The 22,500-nt window shown below is 33.2% G+C and overlaps 1 protein-coding gene across 1 annotated transcript in view; it reads right to left on the bottom strand.

Moving 5' to 3' along the window:
- The window catches only part of LOC106872359 (muscle calcium channel subunit alpha-1-like), a 434,563-nt gene that overhangs the window by 47,042 nt on the left and 365,021 nt on the right, over positions 1-22,500 (bottom strand). Inside the window, 8 exon segments of the mRNA XM_052966564.1 lie at positions 5,157-5,488; positions 8,200-8,310; positions 8,942-9,072; positions 15,398-15,602; positions 17,164-17,260; positions 18,542-18,669; positions 19,620-19,773; positions 21,351-21,506. Of these exon segments, the coding sequence (XP_052822524.1) occupies positions 5,157-5,488; positions 8,200-8,310; positions 8,942-9,072; positions 15,398-15,602; positions 17,164-17,260; positions 18,542-18,669; positions 19,620-19,773; positions 21,351-21,506 (1,314 nt within the window).

The following is a 22,500-nucleotide window of genomic DNA, read 5'->3' as shown; positions in this document are numbered from 1 at the left end:
GGGGTCCCTATATCTCCACTTAGTTTAAAAATATGAAAAACAACAATCCTTTGCCACTTGTTAAATGCTTGTTTGGAAATTTCTTATAAAGAAAATACTTAGAAAGAATTAAATAAATTGAACATCTTTTAGTTGACAGATAATTGAGATCATCTTCATCAGAACTAATCCTGCTGCCATTCTTTTAACATATTTTTGATTTTGGATGCAATATTTTACTTAATTTCATGGCCTTCAATATAAAGAAAAAAATTTTGGCTCCTACTTAATCACTGTCTTCAGAATATGGGTTTCAGGTGACATAAGCAATCTTTGTAAAGAAAACCAGGAATGAAGAGAGCTAGAGTTTAAATTGATTTCTGTAGCTCTAAACAGACAAGAAACAAATGTCTCTCCTCTCTAGATACGTAACTATCTCCTAAATTTCTGTTACCTTTTCACTAATGGAAGGTGAACAGAAACATGTAGGATTGCAATTGCTTTCACCTAGAGAGTGAGAAAGGAAAGATGGAGAATGTAAGAAAAAAGAAGTGAAAAAAAAAAAGGGAGAAAGAGACAGAGAATAATAAAAAAAGGCCCAGCCTTATTTTAAATACCAGAGTATATGCAATTAATTTCAAGATACTCACTAATCAGTTTAGCTAGATATTAAACAGAAACCTATATATTTTTGAGTCCATAAAAACTAATTATTAGCAATATTTGTAAAGATAAAATCATTCCTTAATGTGTGAAGTTTAAAAAAGATAAATGAGAAAAAGATTAATGGCAGGTGCTTAAGATCAGTCCAGCCAAAATGCAATGAAAAACTTTTCTTCTTTAGAGTGTTACATGCATTAGTGTTAGCAATTATGATTTAGCAATTGGTATGCTCAAATATTTAACAGTAATAAACATATTAATTATGTACAATGCAATATCAAATTAGATTTACAATTATAATTATATAAAAATATGAAACAGGTTTTTGTGTATGATATTTTTTCAACAAGATAAAATGGTTATAATTAAATTTCATAATTTTAGAGTGGCATTCAAAAACATGTCAAGATTAAGAAATTGAAGAATTCAGTAAAAATCAAATATATGCAATGCAACATTCAAAGAATATGACCCAGCCAAAGTTACAGAAAATCAGGTCAATTTACTAGATTATAATGTATGATATGCTAAAGTGTTATATATATATATATATATATATATATATATATATATACACACACACATATATATATATACATGCATGTATCTTTAGTTATATATTTGTATGTAGATATGTATGGATGCATATGCACATGTGTGCATGTCTTAGTATTTGTGCATGTGCAGGTATATGTATGTATATATCTGTGTATATATGTATACCATCAAGTCTACATTATTAGCATCTTCAATAGTCTTGGATCTTTCTAATACACCTATCACATGCCATTACCTCTCATCACTCTATCAGCTGATTAGCCACTATCACTCATGCTTATTGCTTATGACTTTATCACTCATCTCTTGATCACTCTCCTCAATTTCCCTGTACTCTTCCACTGATATGATTAAGGATGATAGTGGATCCCTTCTATTAATCAAAAATTACTTCTAGTGTAACTAGGGATGCTACTAACCAATCTGACACACTAAAAAACACTCAATCCCCTTCCCTCTCATCCATCTTTAGGCATAGACATAAGAGACCTCCTCAAATATGTATATACCTCATATTCTCTCTCTAAAATTGTAAAACATGCAAAAGTAAAATGTGAAAATGAGATGATGTTGGAATTTATTGAATAAGATATTCTAATATATCTGTTCAATTTTACAAATCCCGAATTATATATACATAATTCAGGGTTTGTAAAATTGTGTGAAGATAAATATATTAGAATATCTTATTCAATCAGTCAGAGATAGATAGATAGGTAGATAGATATCATCACCGTCATTTAATGCCTCCTTTCCATACTGGCACAAGTTGGACAGTTTGATAAGGTCCAAAAAGTTGGAGGACCATGTTGCTTTCTAATCTGCTTTGGTATGGTTTTTGCAACAGGATGCCCTTCCTAATGGCAACCACTTTACAGGGTGTACACATCCAGTCACCACTTATTCCAATGCCAGATTGCAACCTCAGAACTTGCCCGCTCTAAGGATTTTATTATTTTAAGGCAGTTGTATAGATGTTTTCGATCTAGTTTGGATTCTTTACCATCAAATTTGAATTCTTTGCAATCAAATTTGATGGCAAAGAATCCAAACTAGATCGAAAACATCTATATATACAGGGTGTTCAGGAATTAAGGCAACCAAAATTTTGGGCTTTAATAGCTATCAATAAATGTAATAAGATATGAAAATTATACATCTTTATAAAAGCTTAGTGAGTCTTCTTTTTGTTTCAGACTAAATTAATTCAGATTTATAAATTAGATAATAGCTATAGACTGAAATACAATCATAATCCTCCACAAAGGAAGTCAAAGTAATATAGCTATAGCAAAAAAAGCTTATAATTGACCAAACAACAGTCTGGAAAATTGTCGGCTGCCATAGCAAAAATAAGCAGAATATCGATGTACTGAGTGTTGAAGGAGGATCTCAGGACCCACCTCTACAAGATGATCCATTATCATGAGCTCATGCAAGTTTATAAGGCCATGAGACTGGAGAGAAGTCATCTTATCCTGCGTCAGATTGCTGAAGGCACACTGCCCAACTTGATGTAAATTGATGTCAAAATCCACAATCAGTTATGGTTTGGGCAGTTGTGACAGCTACTGGAAGGTCTCTTCTCATTTTTGGGTTGTTGGGTGTTAAAATTAACACCCAGCGATACATTAGTGACATTCTGGAAGCTGAACTGCTTCCATGGATGAATGAGCACTTTCAAGGCACACCTTGGAGCCTCCAATAGAACTTGGCACCATCCCACAGCTCCAAACAGACACAACAGTGGATTCAGAAAAACATTCCATTGTTCATAGGCAAGGATGTTTGGCCTTCAAGAAGTCCTGATCCCAACCTGTTGGATTTTTCTGTTTGGTCCATTTTGGAGACAAGGGTCTCAAGCACTATTCATGCTTTGCTCGATGCTCTAAAAGCAAAACTGCATGAGGAATGGGCTTCAATTCTGCAAGAACAGCTGTGTACCATATATGAAACATTCACACCTAGATTTAAGGCTGTGATTCGAAACAGAGGTGGTCATATCGAATAAATGTGGTAGTATCATAATTGTCTTTCCTTTACTCTTGCATTGCAATGCTCAGACCAAAATATAACAATACTTTGCTTTGGCAAACTTGATAAAAGTTGGTTGCCTTAATTTTGGGACACACTGTATACAGCCATTTACAACAGCTACTGATGGTAATGAAAGGTGTTATACAGGACACATGGGGAAAATATCTTCATAATCAGATACAACCAACATATATTCATTTAGGTTCCAAGATAGAATGAATCACATCCTTCTATCTCAATATGTCTGGTTGTTAATGGATAGTGAAACCCCAAACAGTCCTATAATCTGGAGTATTATGGATTCAGCCAAGTGGCACTTAGATGTAATTATCTGAGAATTTCTATATTCTAACACAACAGCTTGAATCATTGAATAAGAAATCTTAAATTTATTGTTTTGGTGCCTCAGAATATAATACATATTTACAATTCATCCAGACCCAAACAAAGTAATCCCCTTTGTCATACATCATTTGATTGCAGTTCATTCCTCATTCTCCAGAGAAGTAACTTTCCACCCTACTACATGGATTGTACCTATATCCATAGATACCTCACAGTATCAAATACTCTCATGAGGACATGCTACACCAGCTACTAGACCATTGTTGACTGATTGAAGTTAGGCTAACCAGTGTTTCCTATTAGCCTACACCGAGTTGTTTTCATTCATTTCCTTGTCACCTGAGAAGGATCACACAATGTAAAATGGTCACTCCAAGTAAATATCTACTATAAGTACTACGTACATTTTCCCCTTGTTTGTATCTCTAAATGTATGTGTGTGTGTGTATAGCATAGGAATCAAAAACATTCACACACAAGTCTATATAGACACAGATATATATAGACTCATATTATATATGTTTAAACATATTTTGTTTAGAAATGTAATATCTTTTTACAAGTAATCACTGTCATAAATAATCTGTAATAAATTCATTGCTGCAGTATGCCTTCATTTGAGGTGATGTCTGGCACTATTGGTAACCAGTTTAGGTTGGTTACTAATTCATTTAAGAAAAACAGCAATAAAGAAAGCACAAAATCAGTTAGTTATGATGAACTTTTAAAATAAAAAGTCACCATTAAATTATATGAAGGAAATATTAAAAAATTTTTCGCAATTAAAAAATAAAGATATAACTATTGAGCATATTAAATATTCAATTGTAAACATTTTGATTACATAACATACATAACATATATGATGTATAACTGATATATCAGAAAGTGTAGGAATTGCCTATAAGGGGAGCATATATGATATATATGCTTCACATTGTATATTTTCAAGATGCCTGTTAGAAAGTATCTATATTGCTGCCATTAATTTTTATTACTTCAGTCAGAAAAATGGTGGAGAATTTACTGATTTAATAATGCATTTTCATTAACAAAGATAATTGGTAAGACTTTGGCTGAGACAATGTAATTGTGCTGCAAGTAAAAATATTGCTTATTATTATTATTATTATTATTATTATTATTATTATTATTATTATCATTATTTATTAGTTGTTAGTTTGATAAATAAAGATGTTTGAATTTTTCATTGATAGTTTTATTGTGAAAAGAAGAGAGTTGTGTGTGGAGAAAAGAATAATACATAATATATAATCATTGCAAATATTTCATGATGTGTCAAATTGACTGTATAGTGATTTGAACCAGAGCCGGATCAAGGATAAAGGTTTGCAGAATTTCAAAGTTAAAAAAGAGAAAGCATTCTTTTTTGTATTGCTGAACATCATACAGTGGTCTCTGGTGTAGGAATTAGCTTTAAATGACCCCTCTCTTTCTTCAATCCGGCTCTGATATAAACAGAATATTATAAGAAGAAGAAGAAGAAAAAGAAGATGAAAAATACATAAAAATAAAATGGAAATCAAAAGAAAATAAATAAAGGCATCACCTACCTGCTTGGTTTGCTTGTGTGGCTATCTTTGCGTAAAGGCATTATTTCATTAGCAGGTGCCACTTTGACAGGACCAAGAGGTGTTGCTGATCGATTGATGGAGTTTATCAAGTCAATATTGATATGGTTGCAAGACAATGCAGGTGATACTTTACCATTGATAGAGTTCTGAGGAGACAGCTTTGACTGGGGGGCATTTAGGGAATTTGTGGGGGAAACTTTAGGGTGAGGTTGGGTATGGTTTAAATGTAAGGATTGAGTTCGATTACTAAAGGGTATTGGTTTATGGCCAGTTAGAGCTGATACTACTGTACCAAACAAACTATGATTTCTCTGCAAAATAAAACAAAAATATCATTGAATATGCATTATGCTAAACAAATGAGAAGAAAGAGTGTAAATGTTTTTGGAGAAAAGGATTAAACTAATAGATTTTATATATTTATACAAGAATATTTTATATATTTTATATATTTATACATGTGATGTGTATGAATAAAGATAGCTGTATACAGAAGTGCCTGTCACTGAAAGTGGATGGTACCTGTGGAAGAGGGAAACCCAGGAACACACGGGATGAAGTGGTGAGGACCGATCTCAGGAAGCTAGGGCTCACAGAGGAAATGACAATGGATTGAGATGTTTGGCAATATAAGGTTCTTGGAAAGATCTGCTCACATTAGCAAAACTGAGTGCCAGAAGCATTGTCCCACCCACATGTAACAATAAACTTTTCACACACCCTACTCCAAGAAACCGAACTACATCTCCTCTTCTAAACTGCATCTTTCTCTTTCTCACATTTCCTCTTCATACACTATAATTGTTTCCCACTCCTCTTCCCTGCCCTCACTGCCCTGATCACTGGGCACCCCATCTTTATACCAGGTTTTTGCCAGTCACTGCAATCCCCACTCCCTACTTGCACCTTCTTGGCAATACCTGGCTGTGTATATTATGACCTCCATACCTTGAGGGCATGCCCTGGCAATTGCCACTATTTATCTCTCTCTAACTTACTCTACCATCACATCTGTGCTTTGATCCTTGTTACTTATGAATATATCCTGGCACTTAACCACCACCTCTCTCTTGCCCTCTCTTGCACTTTTACTGTTTGTCACACACTCTCTCTCTTTCCCTTGCTCTTCTCACTGGCTGGATAGCCATGTATCTCCTCTATAGCAGCACACCTGTTTCTGCCCTCATTTTTGATCTCTCTCTCTCTCTCTCCTTCTCTTGCATTTCCCTCTAACTAGGTAACCAAGTATCTCCTTTATATCAGCACACCTGTTTCTGTCCTCTTTATTGTACCTCTCTTTCTCTGTCTTCTTCTCCCTCTCTTTCTCAGGCAGCGTAACCATATACCTCCTTTATAGCAAGACACTTGTTTCTGCCTCTCTATTCTTCTGTCACACTCTAGTCTTTCATCTGACACAAGGTCACCTCCTCTAATGCCCCCTCCTTAATAGCAAGACACCTATTTCTGTCACCCTGTCTCTCTATCACACTCTAACCTTTATTCGTTTGACACAAGATCCCCTTCTGCCGGTGCTGGTGCCATGCAAAAAGCATCTAGTTCACACTGTAAAGTGGTTGGCATTTGGAAGGGCATCCAGCTGTAAAAATCATACCAAAACTGACCTTGCTGTGTTGGTGCTATGTAATAAGCACTGAGTCTACTCTGTGGAGTGGTTGGTGTTAGGAAGGGCATCCAGCTGTAAAAAACCCTGCTAAAACAGGCACAATAGCCTGGGGTAGTCTTCTACTTGGCTGGCTCCTGACATCATTTAACATCTGTCTTCCCATGCATGCATGCAGGATGATGATAATAATATATAACGATGATATTAAGAATGAGGGATGGATGTTAAAGGAAATGGTTTCATGGGAAGGAGGAGGTAATGGCAGAACAGGAAAGAAATATGTGCAGTTTCAACTAACTGAATAGTGTCATTGTTAGAGAAGTGATGGAGGGATGAGTGTCAGGAAGATGAGAGGTAGGGTAAGTTTGACAGTAACGGATGAGGAGTTGGTGAGGACCTGGTGAGTGTATAGACATAAACCTTTCAGGTTTTAATGCTTTTAGGACTTCACTATTGCCATGATGATGATAATGATTGAGCACACTAAAACAGCAATCATCTTGGTCTTTTGTCATCTCCACTATGAGGATAAACATCTTGAGACTGGCCTTCACTTCCTAGTCCCATATGTGTGTGTGAGTGGGTTATAATATTTCATTCTTCGTTCTTGATTTAGAGTAGCTGTATATGCAAATATTCTCCTTACATCTATATATTCTTTATTTGTTATATTATTCAGTTCAAAATAATAAAAAAAATCTGTTGTTTCCTTCTTTACATCTTAAATATTGTAAACCACGTATCTTCATTGGTGATGTTAGTCAGTATCCTTCTTTTTATTCTTTCTTTCTAACTACATGTAAGATTCAGCCATTCAGCACACACACACACACACACACACACACACACACATAGATTTTTATAATTCTGTTTTAGTTCCTCTGTAACAGAATAGAAGTAGATTGTGTGATATTCATGTTTTTCTCACAAAGATTAGGAATGTAAGTGAAATGAAATAAAGCTACAATCTGAAACCTAAATTCAGAGCACATGCTATGGTACTCATCAAATCAAAATACAAATTTACATTTGCTAAAGTTAAACTAAGCTGATATGTCCATTTTGGAAAGCGAGAATAGATGATATTATTACTACATGAAGTATTTAGAAAATCAGTCATGTCCTGGTGCTGTGTGGAGCTGGCAACATAAAGCTGAAGAGGCAGCCTGTATATTATAACTCTTACTCCTACTGCTATCTTAAAAAAGAAAGACTTCATTTGGTTCTTGATATACTTAAAAACTTGGGATGGTCAGAGTTGGAATATTTTAAATCTGTTCTGTTAGAGATGACTTGGAGTCAAACAACAACAACAACAACAACTAATAAGAGGGTTGTAAGGATTTGAATGAAAGCTTCCATAAATATCCTTATTCAAAATAGAACTAATCAACATACCCTATGCATAGGTTCTTCAACATCTCTTTCAGGAAAGTCTTCTTCTTCAAGGTTTCCTGATATGGCTCTTCTAATTTCTGGACCAAGATCATGCACCGCACGTAATCCAGCCTGAAAAATAGTTCCATAAAAATATAAGTCATTCCACAATTTAAACAAAGGCCAAAGCTATCAAAACAAAAATGGTTTCCACAATAAGAAATAAAATTTATGTGTGTACGTCTGTGTGTGTGTGTGTGGGTGTCTGTGAGAAGGAGAAGAGAGTTTGTGTGTGCACATGTATGTCACTGGAAAAAACAGAAATGGGAAAGTTGCAGTAGCAACAGAATGAAACCCCAAATGAGAATAAATGTGCTCACATTCACACACACTCACACACAGGCATGGTTGTGAGATTAAGTTCACTTCAAAACCACTTGATTTCAAGTTCAGTCCCACTGTGTAGCAAATATCTTCTCATGAGTTTCAGGTTGACTAATGCTTTGTAAGTGAAATTTGGTAGCGAGAAGATGTGTATTTGTGTGTATATGTCTGTGGTTATATTTACACCTCTTAAAAACTAGTGACCAACTAAACCCTTGAAGGCTGTGCCTCAGTAAACAACAATCCAATAACTGGGTATGCAAACCAAGACATAGAAGAATAAATAAGAAAGAGAAGAATGAAGAAAAATGACAAGAAAGAATGAGGCAACATGCACAGAAGAAAAAAATATACAATGATAGTGATAATTGCATCATACCTGTAAAGCATTTGTGTGTTCCTGCCCTTTTTGAATCTTTTGTATTTGTTCTTTTCGCTTTTTGAACCGTCGGAAATAATCCTGGATTAGGAAGGTTGCATAGAATTTCCCCACTGTAACTTCATCATCCCCTGTGTAAGGCATAGGAAATAAGACCAACTTCAGTATTAAGTGTACTAATTTAAAGGCTATACAAGACAGAGTAGGACAGTATCAAATAACCTGATGTAACAGTTGTTTATTTAATAATATATTCAAATCTATGCTTAGTCATTTAACAAGTCCCAGATCAAAAACAAGTCCAATTTCGAAGCATTCATTTTCCTTTTGATATATGGATTTAGAATTTACACAAATGAAAATTTGTCAAAAACATACTATATCAGGCTAAATATTAATTGTTAAGATATTTATTTTTGTATATGTTTTTCATCTTTAGCATAGATAACTCTAGCTTAATGTATTTAATAAGATGGAAGATTACAGAATAGTGGCGGTGCAAAATTATATTACTAAGTTTTCTCATCACTGATATTGCTCCAAATCCAGGACAAATCAATGTAAGGTCGGGATGAATATATGCTTGCTATAATTAATATATTCATCAAACTTAGTGGATATTGTTCATTCAATAATCATAACATATTGTATTGCCAACATAAATGTAAATTCGTCAGAATGTGTGAAAAGTATAAAGAGGGTTTTGAAGGAGATAGTAAATTTTAAACATGGCAGCAACAAGAGCCTTAAGTAACAAGCTCCTGTTAAGATACCCGTCTGAGCTTTAGATTCTTCATCACAAAATCATTTTGCTTCACTGTTTTTGAAAATGCTTGGAAAAAAAAAGAGTTGTTACAACCTTCCATCTCTCTAATCAATTTGAAACCTGGCATCAATGTATGAAATCAGTTTTAAAATTGCAAAGTTATTATTTTTTCAACTTCAAAATGAACAAAATAGCAGAATGTTGAAATAGAAACTGCTATTTTGCCATCTGGTATCTTACTAGTCTGAGTTCAAATCATGCCAAAGTCTATTTCCTCTGTAATTTCTTTGGGCTTAACAAAATTAATTACAAGTATTATTCATATACTGTCATTAATTCAATCAGCTATAAATCTGTTACAAGAAAAAAAAACAGAAACCCAACAAAATTACCTTAAGTTTAATTGAAACAAATCAAACTATCAACATCACACTAATAGCAATAACAATAGTAATAATAAAGCAATAGATTCAGCAATTAGCCAACAAGATTCAAGTATAGAGGTAATTACAGTAGTAGCAGCAATAGTGGCAGCAATAGCAGCAATACACATAGATATGGCAATAACAAAGAGAAAGAGAGAGAGATATAGAGAAAGTTGCAGCAACAGATAAAGATTATATATATTGCATGTTTGTGTATGCTAACAGGTTTCCTAACATAAGAATAGTTGAAACACACTTGTGGTAGAAGTGCAAAGACTCAGTTAATGTGTATGTGAGTGAGAGAAAGAGGGAGTATGCATGTGTAGAAATAAAGCTATATGTCCTGCTTTACAGGTTTCATGCACCTGCATGTACAATTGCAAAGAGTGGCAAAAGGATTTGATTTCTAATTCAAGATGATTTACTGCCTTCAAGCAAATATTTAGCAGTAGTTTGATCACTTCCAATGTTATGTGGAGGACATTAAACTTCTCTTTACTTTCTCAGAGATTTTAATGTCAACAACTCCTACTGTCTTTCTAATTTCAGCCATTCCAATGTAGTTGGTACAAAGGCTGAAACTTTTGCCACCTGAACTGCACACGCTAGCTAATTTTCTCCCCATGCATGTCCATCACTTGTTTACTAACTCTCTGAACATTCTATTTCTTTCTCACCTCCAAACCCACCTGTACTCAAGCAATATGCATACTCTAGTTCTTGAAGCATAAAGTACTTTTTCTATAAGTAAAAGCCTTGGTCTTACATGTAAATACACAAGAATATTTACATATGTATACATGTATATATATTTATATACATAAATGATGTGAGGATTTAACAATATAACTTATATAACAAGGTATTAAAATAAACAGCAGCTCATCACTCTCTATGGCCCAATATGTTTTGCATTAATTATTCAATATAATTGGCCAAAAGTTTTCTCTGCAGGACTAGCAAGAATATTTTCAGGTAGAAGTAGTTATTAAATTAACTGCTTCATTATCATGATTAAAACTAAATCCATTACATCAAGAAAGAATACTAAGTCCTTTGTTAAACAAATTAACAATTAGAAATTTCTCACACTGAAATGAAAATTTAATAATTGAATTTATGTTGGAATGCCTTATGAATACTATAATGATAGAAACAGAGTAACAGAACAAAGTAGAGAGAAAAATAAGAGAGAAAGAATACAGCTTGACCAAGCAGACATTTGGTTCAATGAAAATTATCATTATCATTCAAAACTGTATGTAAAGAACATTCTCAAAGCAATTGTAGATTTATTTGGTTTAGCTGTCAGCAAGACATGTCATGCATAATTTTCTTTTCAAAGCAATTTTATTTTATTGAAATATCAGGGGAAGAAAAAAAATTCTGGAATTGTTTTATTTTATTTATTTTTTTTTTAGAAATTTTTCACAAAAATGTGATTAACTTTCACATTAGTTTTGACATAACTTCTAGAACAACTAAGAAAGAAAAGAAAAGTTGTCTTTCTTGAAGGAAAACGAAAATGAAAAACTATGTAAATTTCAATATTGATTATTGACTAAGAAACCATTATAACTATTTATTATTATTATTACTTCTATTTTTATCATTTGGTCAGTGAGGCATTCCAACAGTGGAAGTGAATTTATCTGATAATTGTTTACACATTTCACACTTCTTTATTATTAAATGGACAGCTACCATTGACTTTTGAACCAAATAATAATGGATATTATACAGAAGTGAATGGTAGATGTCTTGATCACGTATGTTGGTCTCTGGGGTTGATAGGAGTAACATGAGGGAGGGAGGGATAGAGGAAATGATGTCTATGGATAATGAAAGGGAATAACAAATATATAGAAAGGGTTTACATAGAACAAAAGACAAGGGAAATAGTATTTACTACCATATGATAAATAATTGTGCAACTTTTATTTCTTTTTTCAAATCTTACTCAACGTGTTGTGTGTGAGTATTGGTAAATTGGTACATGTGTCTTCAGTTATTGTAGATGTATAGGGTTATTTAAGTATACATCCATTAATTATGTACATGTAAGGATAATTATGAATAGTTTTGGTCTTTGTGTTTGTCTTGTATTGAACTTCTTCCTTTTTTAAGGCATAAACTAAATACCATTTAATAAGCTTAAGATAGGTGCTTTTACCAAATATCTTAGTGAACATTTTCTTGAAACATTAGATTAGTATGTAATATAGAAGTAAATTTTTCCTATTCTTCATTAGTATTCAGTACCTGTTTCTTACATCTGTTCAGTTATTTCAAATAATAACTCAGATTACATTTAGAAACATCAGTTAAAATTTTAGGACAGTGATTTTATTGCAGAGAATGCATGCTCTACAGTAAGTCTAGTTTAGTGCCTTGCAGATATGAACTAAAATCCAGTGGATGGGTGATTTTAGTCTTTCATCACTTTTATCACTTTGATGTTGATAGCAGATTCATCATTGAAATATTAAGACAGAGAGAACAAAGACACAACCTCATCATATTAGCATTCTTTTTTTTATCTTGATGCTAGCTGGAAAGAGTAACTGACCCTTTTAGGAACTTAAAGTAGGAAGTGTCAGAGAATAAGTGGACAAAGTTGGAGGCTTTCATAGAGAATCATGTCCTTTAGGCAAGAAACACAGATAGTAAGGATATTCACACTTAATACTTGGGAAGTCAAGAAAGGCATTGAATATAATAAGAATAATGGAAGATCAGTACAGAATAATATTATTAAACAAATGTCCTTAAAAATATCTTGGGAGCATGACAGTTTTCTTTTCACTGGTCATGAATTGGTTTAAACCATGGTGACATTGCTGGAGTACCTCCATGGATGTATTTAGGAAATAGATCACAATGATAGCTTCGCAGAAATAATAATAAGCAATGTGGTTTCAACTTTTAGGCTAAGTTTATATATATGTGTGTGTGTGTGTGTGTATGTATATGTATATATGTATATATATATATATATATATATATATATATATATGTATATATATAAATGTATATATGAATGTATGGGTACAGGACATCACAAACAGTAAGCAACATGAAATACGAAAACAAATAAGCTGAATATGCAAACAACAAGAGAAACAAATGGAAAAGAGGACAAGTAACATAAAGAACGACCCTGTCCTGTTTTCCATTTGTTTCTCTTGTTTGCGCATTCAACTCATTTGTTTTCATATTTCATGTTGTTTACTGTTTGTGATGTCCTGTACCCATATATGCATACACACACACACACACACATATATATATATATATATTATTTATATTATTATTTGACTGAATGCCACACATCCATTACCAAGTATATATATGTATGTATGTATGTATGGATGGATGTATATTAGAAAGATACATGAAGAGAATTGCTTTGATCAGTGACTGTAGAAGTACCAATAAAGTAGGCAGAAACAAGCAAACATAGGCAAGCAATGCACAAGAGATTGCAATTTGTATCATATCTTACAACTACTGATCCTAAATGATACAGTAAAAGTGGTTGAGACAATGGTAAGTATGTTCTTAAGGTTTTTCCCCCTAAAATATGAAAGAAGACTTGCTGGACTAATTTTCCATATTTTCTAAAAGGATACTATAGTTTTCTTAAGAGATATTAAAATTACAATTTTATTGAACAAAGTTTTGATTAATTTATTAAAGCACTTCTCTTTCTTCTTTTAACAAAAGCAAAAGATCTTTGAAAAGATGATCCTTGTTTTGCTGAAATAAGGCAAATAAATTGTTGTTACCAATAGTTACCAATAAAAATGCTGCATCATATAATATGCATGAGGATGCAACCTTATCAGAAACCAATTTAACCCAAAGAGTCTTGCTAAAATGTTATGTTATCTCTGATAGTGCCTGGCATCACAGGTTTTTCATTTAACATAAAAGTATCACCTTATCTTTTCCCTTTATGCTATACTCTTCCCTTATAAACTTGGCTAACAGTCCACAAAGTAATTCAATACCAACCAGTTTAATGTAGAGTGTCCAAGCAACTGAAATCCAGAAGATCCAATCGATGAAGTTATTTTATGAGGAGTATATAAACCATAAAAATCACAAAGTAAGAGAGGTGAATATATATTTAACCATGGGACATCCTCAGCATTACAGCCATTTTGCAACCTTCTTCATGTAGTATTAATTTCCGTGTGGAAGAAATTATGCTAATATGTTTGCATTAATATGTATGCTCAGCATTATACAATTGTATACTCACAGATCAATGCAAATAAAGAAAGCTGGCTCATCAGATCACAGAACATCATGGTTACACCAACATTTCAACCCAAAGTTGAAGTGTTGATGTAACCATGATGTTCTGGTGATCTGATGAGCTATTTTCCTTTTACTTGCATTGATTTGTGAATATACAATTGTATTGTATAATGCTGACCATACATATTAATGCAAACATGGTAGCATAATTTCTTCCACATGGAAATTAATACTACATGAAGAAGTTGTAAAACAGCTGTAATCCTAAGGATATCATGCAGTTTAATAAATGTATATTCACCTCTCATACCTCCTCACTTTTATGGTATGTATGTATGTCTGTGTATAGATAGATAGAGATGTAGATTATATATATATATATATATATATATATATATATATATATATATATATATATATATATACACACACCTATATATCCTCTTAAATTTTATCTATTATTGTATCCTCCTGTCTATATTTTACACACCCATCTATCATTTAATTAATTTGTATTATCTGACAGAAGCATTTTCTGATAGAAAATGTAAGAAAGAGCAATTATGCAATTTAATATGTTGGAGTTGTTTTGCTTTTAGATAAAGCTAATAATGAGTCAAGGTAGCAGAAGCAATAGTAATTTGGATACATATGCACACATACATATATATACACACACATACATATGTACACACGCACACATAAATACAAAGGTTTTGGATAGGAAATAATGCTGATTCAGGAAAGAAGGAAGAAGAGACTGGTGGAAGACTGACGTGAAGTAACATGCAAGGAAGTTTATCTGCTGCCATAGCAGTAGCAGCAAGTTTGATACAAATACAAGCACAAAGAGGAGGTGAGAGTAGAAGAAAAAAAAAGAAAGAGATAGAGAGAGAGTAAGAAATAGAGAAAAAAGGTGAGAGAACCAACATTGATGGTAGCTTTACACAGCTGTCTAAACGTGATCCTCATTAGCCTTATTAGAAAACGAAAACTTACTACCGGCTGGGGGAACAACTTGGTCCAGAAGTTTTGGACTGGTTCGTTTCCAGATTTTCTTTATCACAGCTCTAAGTTCCTCATTTGCTTGGTCTATGTTTCCCTCAGTTTTGATTTTGAGGGATGTGCGTACCAAGGCAAACAAGGTGGCATTAAACATTACTGTTCCATCACTGTTAAGTGGCATGTTCATACTGACTAAACGCTGAAAATAAATATAGAAAGACAAACAAATGGATAAAGAGATATAGAGATAAATGAGAAAAAGAGATGAGAAAAATTAGATGACATGCAGAAAAATCTCTCCTGAAATGATCTATCAAAAGTCACACTGGATGCTTGGGTTGCCAGTTGGTAGTTGTGCCAGTATGGTTTCAATTACATCATTGACATGATTAAAACACTTAGTTTTCTGTAGCTCACAATTTTTTTACAAGTAGGGTCAATTAGAAAGAAGAGTAATTCAACTAGTACATGGTCAGTGGCCTAGAAAGCCATGGAGGGACCAATGAATATCTGATGGCCCTCTCCCTCAAAAAACAAAACAAAAAAAAATAATCAAAAGTTCTCTTCCCTTGCATTATTTTGTAAAGGTTTAAGGTAGTGAACTGGAACAATTGTTAGGATGTTGGGAAAAATGCCTGTTCCAACTTATGTTTTGATTTCAAATCTTGCCACAGTCAACTTCACCTTTAATGTTTTTGAGGTCAATGAAGGTCAAGAACTGGGATCAATGAAATTGTCTAACCACCTCCTCTCAAAACTGCTGACCTTGTGCCTAAACCAGAAATTGTTATTTTACAAAGGTTAGCAAACACTTAGCTCTTCAGTTAAATTTTTGTGTTTTTTATTAGGACCTTTCTATTTTTCAAAAAGATGAGTGGATCATTTCATGTGAGCTTTCATTTAAGATAGTTAGGTGTGATAAGAAGGAAATTTAGTTGCTGTTTCTATTTAGCAGGTGTGGTGGTCATGTAGGTACTGCCTTGTTAGCTTGTAGAAAAAGAAATAATGGGAATTGTAGATACACATACTTTTCTCAAGTAATATATTCCATGGGTTTTGAAACTGATTATTTCTAGAAATTTTCAACAAGTTTGCTCCTGCAATTTTCTAGTTTCAAGTAGCTTGTTCCAAGTTAAAGAAGAAAAGACAAAAATGGTTTTCCAAAGAACTTTTGTATTATACCTTTTAATGAGGTCTCCTTTTGTGTTTGTATGAGTGGGTGAATGATAAGACGTGTGTGCATTGTTGGCAGCAATATTACAGGTAAATAATACTGATGTAATTGCAATGTATTCCATCAGGTGTATCATTTCACCTGTAGTTTAAAAAAAAGACGACTAGGTGGGATTTGGGGTTCTATTATACAATGTTATCTCACTGTATATTGACACTGATCAACACATGATTACATTTAACCCTAATTCTTGATGGGTACTATATTTTTATCAACCCCAGAAGGACAAAAGGCAAAACTGATCTTGTGGGAGTTGATTTAGAACATAAGAGCAGGAACAAACACTGCAAGGTTTGCTGGCCTAACAATTCTGCTAACTCATCACCCTGGTTCTACAAAAAATAAACCATCTTTATGGACTTCTTGTTGACAATTCTTATTCATTAGATTTTCGCTGCTGAAACTATTTTCAAAATAAGACAGAATATTTTCAGTTTCTTATGCGAATGACATTCTGTACTTTACAAACATTTTGCCTCTATTCTCTGAACTTGTTCCATTTTAGCTTGGAAACATTTACACCAACCTTACAGGCCACTCTATGAGGACACAACTTGCCAAAACCCAGTGGTGGAGATATTTTTCGCAGTAGGGTTACAACATCTAAGTGTTTGATTCGGCCTCTGAAAAAGGAAAAGAAGAAAAAAATTCAAGTTAGGAAGTGGTAATGTCATGAAAGTTGGAATAAAATTTTGAAAATTTAAAACAAAGCTTCAGTGAGTCATCTACATGTATTTAGTCTAAAATTCAATTAAAAAAAAACATAGAACCCAATATACACCCTAAATTTCATTTGACCAGGCAATTTTCTGAAGTGGGAGTGGGTTAATTGTAATATACTGAAGCATGAGCTTTGAACATTGGGCCTCACAGAGACAATGACGAAAGACCAAGACCTCTGGAGATGTGCTGTGACTGTGTTGCATAGCCAGCCCACTCGAAAGTACCTTTGGATTGTAGGGCGACATGATGTGCTTGAGGAGATCTATTGAGTCAAGTACATCATCAACATCAAAATCAAATCAAACCACAATCAAATGGAAATTGTAGTTGTGGTTGATGCCAGCGCCACCTGACTGGCTCCCCATGCTGGTGGTATGTAAAAAGCGCCATCCAAACGTGGTCGACGTCAGCCCCCTCGCCCCCACTGACTCCTGTGCCGGTGGTGTATAAAAAGCACCATCCAAACGTGGTCAATGCCAGCCCCCTCTGGCTCCCGTGCCGGTGACATGTAAAAGCACTATCCAAATGTGGTCGATACCAGCCCCCTCTGGCCCCTGTGCCAGTGTCACATAAAAAGTACCTACTACACTCTCGGAGTGTAGTAGGTAGGGCATCCAGCTGTAGAAACACTGTCAGATCAGATTGGAGCCTGGTACAGCCTCCTGGCTTTCCAGACCCCAGTTAAACCGTCTAACCCCTGCCAGCATGGAAAATGGACGTTAAATGATGATGATGAATAATGATGATTAATTTTGATAAGGCACAAGAATGATAAACCTTTGATGGGGAGATATGTAGTTGACTTAACATCAATGTATCATTGGTATTTATTTTATTGACCCTTGGTAGATTTGAACTCAAAACACTGAGGAACAGTGCTCTAAAATATAACCATATCTTAACAGATATAACTCCCACTACCTGCCTATCTAAAAAAATGTAAATAATCTAGAATAAGTGCTGTAAAGGGGCAATAAATGTGCCCCCCCCCAAAAAAAAAACTGAAGCTATGACACAATTTCTTTTTCCAGTTCTGTTTCCTTAAATTAGGAAATCTTATATATATTATCAATGACACAACTTCCCATTTTCATATTCAATGAATCTGAAGTATTATATCAGGGAAGGAAATTACAAAATTCTATAGAAAAATATACATAGTATGGAAAGTATTTATTTACTTGGCTTCAGGATCATATTCTGACCAAAGTCGTACAAATTCATCCAAATGATGAGGTCCTAAGATGGACCAATCTCTGGTCAAATAATCAAAATTGTCCATGATGACAGCAACAAATAAGTTGATGATCTAGGAAAGAAAAATTACCAAAATTTAGTAATGTTTATCAGAAAGAATTATTCACATATTTCATTATGATATGCAATACTTTATGCAATTCTAGCAAATAAATTCCTTAAAATAAGATATTTTAAGTGTTATCCATTTAAATATTATGATTAAAAGATGAATATGAGAATGTTAATATTGATTATAAGTTATTGTCTGCATGAATAGGCATCAAACATAATAAATCTTTCTTTATATTTGACAAGTTAATGGAAGTTTTTCAAAGCAATAAACCATTATTTCTAAATCTTTCACAAGTCAGGAATGATTGTGTAGATGTAGACTTGGCTGTGTAGTTAAGTTTGCTTTACAACTCTATGGCTCCATGTTAGGCATGGCACATGGCACGTTGACCATGACTTTGGGTTGATCAACACCTTGCAAGTAAAATTTGGCTGATGAAGACTGAGGAATTCTACCATGCACATACACACACACGTGTATGTGGATATGTGTTTTATCAATGTAAGTCAAAGAAAGATATACATAGTGACAAAAAACTGAAAAACTGTCCTATCATGTTGTACAGACACTTGCTTGTTAATCTAGACACCAGAAATGTAGTGAACCAGTGTTTGACCTTGTTGGTAATATACAACCAACAATATTTTTGTCCATAAAATACATGACATAAAATAAACATTATAAGATGCATAAAGAACTCCATCTGGTTGCTTACTATCAGTGAACATCATATAGCACAAGCCCAATTCAAACAAAATCTATCATGAAGTCATATACTTGTATCAAAATTGTAATCTTTGTAAGTGAATCCCAGAAACATCCATCCCAAACTACCATAGTACACAACATTATTAAATTTGTTACTGATTAAAAAATTTCCCTATTACATTTTGTTGTAGACTCACATTCTCATGTTGAACCAGAGAAAACAATTTTAAAATACTTACCAAAAATGAGCAGAGAATATAGAATGAAATGAAGTAAGGATATGCAAAGTTGGTACCGCAGGTGGAATTAGTTTTGACAAGTTTGTCACAAAACACATCATGGCTGTCTACACAAGAAAGCATTACTTCTTGCCACGCTTCACCTGTGGCAGACCTAAGAACAGAAATATAATGTGTTACTTGTAACCACATGGAACAGTTATTCGTCTAATTATTATCATATTATAAAGAAACAATTATTATTATTTATACTTTCACATCACATCAGTTAATTTCTATGTACTTCTGTTAGTTTACCACTTTCCTAAGCTTAAACAGATCAGGGTTAGTCTTTCAAAAATTGATATGGTCAATATCAGATGGCATATGAAAATATCGAAAGTAAGAGGTATCAAACACTGCAACCAAAAGAAAAAATATTCTTAAGAATTTGCATAATAATACCAGGGGTATAATTATATATATATATATATATATATATATATATATATATATTATTATTATTATTATTATTGAGTGAGAGAGCAGCACATGCCACCCAAGTGATACTGGGATACAAATATACAAAGCTCAATATACCTATCATGACTACCCATCTGATAAGGGTACACCAAGCACATGCATCATAACCATATGTGTGCAACATGGTGATATCATATCAAGATAAACCAGTGCATGACTTTGCAGGTGGGGCCTAGTTAGAATTTTCTTCAGGTTGAGTAGCTCATCCCACTCAAAAGGTCTTTGAATAAAAGTTGTTTAAGGATGTTGAATGAAACACCAAAGGTGAATTATTCAAACCCCAGAGTATTCCTCTCACCACATGGCTATGATGTTCCCCAACTAATTCTGCTTGCGATCAGAGATGCACATATAATCATCCACTAAGGGACATGCTCAACTTATTAAAGTCAAGCAACTGACAAACAAATCTGTGGTATCGAGCAGAATACTTGCTGTAGCCCATCTTTTATACCAAGACTATTATTATTATTATTAATATTTAAAACAGATTGATCTGGCTCCATCCAACTTAAAGTTTTATAGGCTTCAAACAAAAACCTGGTTCATTCCGATTTAGATTACCAAATGAAGAAACCCAGGAAGTCTTAAAAGGCTACTGGGAAATTGGCTGCTATTGATCAAGGTGGGTCACATGGTTTTGTTAGAGGTGAAATTGGTTTTTCAGTGATCAGGGCTGACTTGGGGCTATGATAATTTCAGTTATGTCTTTGAGATTTTGTTCCATAGTTAAGGTTTTAACAGCATAACAAGAGCACTTGCTGAAACAAGCAGAATAATATTATATACATGTATATGAACATTTTGAAGATATCTCAAGTTAAGAAGGTACATTTAGAGTATTAGCCTATGAACTGAAGCTACATATTTGAGCTACACTCTGGTGTTGGCATATTTAATTAATGCTTTCTAGTGTAGCACCAAAAAGTGCTATAAGGAAGGATAACACTTTGCTACAAACAGTTAGTGCTCTGTATGGCTGACAAGTATTTCCTTTGTAAATAGTGCTGAGTACAACTGCCTACATAGACTAAAAGAGAAAAAACAATTACTGAAGTTATGTAGAAAAAAAAAAAAACACCTCAAAGATTCCTCTCAGAGTTATGGAAACAATCAGTTATTGAAACAATCAAATAACAATAGCATACACAGAATATATAGGAACACAATATAGTAACTTAATGAAAGTAATTACAGTGGCAAGTTTACCTGAATAGTACAAGAACAGCTTGTGGAAAAGTCTGGAAATTGTTATTTCTATGGATCTCAGTTGATTCATTTAGTGCAATTCGACCAAATGTCTATTTAATAGATATGGAGAAAGCAAAAAAAAAAAAGAAAAAAAGAAAAAAGAAATATATTAAAGTTATTTTCAGAAGAGACAATACAATTGTTTTTAAATGTGATATTTTTGTGATCATTTTGATAACATCAATTACTTTAATTAAATCAATAAAATAAAAATTGACATTTTTTAAAAACATGAATTTAAAAAAAAATTATTTATTAATCTGGCTATCGTCAGAGTATGAGTGGTGAATACTAAGAAGCATATTTAAAAACATAAGCATCTGAAATTACTCAGCTATATCATTGTCACATGAAAATGAGCCATGTTTTAAGTATGTTACAATTAACCAAAACTTTGAAACTACTTGCTTTAAATTGTAGTACCAATAGCTTATCTCATAACTGAACCTGAGAATTTAGTGATAAATGCAACAAAAATATAGGATAGAGGCCAAAAGAAAACATGAATTTCAGTGGTTAGAAAGAAGCATTTAATATGCCAGGAGTATGCTGTTCTTTAAGTGTTCTAAAAATACTTTTCTCAAACCAGTTAACCAAACTATCAATTCTAAATCACTTGCACTCTTTTGCATTATTTACAAATATAGTACACCCCCATTTAAAGATATAATACATTTTTTAAAATCAATATTTGAATGTACCTTATTATATGTTGTATCATCAGTCTATTATAGAAATATAATTGTATTCATCTTTAACTCTGCTTGAAACATATCTACAGGAACTGAGCCTTGTTGAGAAAATGGACTATGAATGTCTGAACCTCATGCTTGGAATAATATCATTATTTTAAGAAAGAATTGTAATGTTGTTTAATTCTAATATCACTTTTTTTAATTCAAGTCTGGTCTTCATATCTCCAGAATATTATCCAAATATTTTTTCAGTTTTAAACAACATTCTGTCTCTATATAACATTAACAGCATAGATCACACAAATTTAAAATAAATTGATATATTTCAAGCTTGTGAATCTCTATACGGCTATGTGGTTTGTGTGTGTATATATATATATATATATATATATATATATATATATATATATATA

The sequence above is a fragment of the Octopus bimaculoides genome, chromosome 3 (assembly GCF_001194135.2).
Source record: "Octopus bimaculoides isolate UCB-OBI-ISO-001 chromosome 3, ASM119413v2, whole genome shotgun sequence".
NCBI classification, from domain to species: domain Eukaryota; kingdom Metazoa; phylum Mollusca; class Cephalopoda; order Octopoda; family Octopodidae; genus Octopus; species Octopus bimaculoides.
This window is presented reverse-complemented; position numbering and strand designations above follow the sequence as displayed.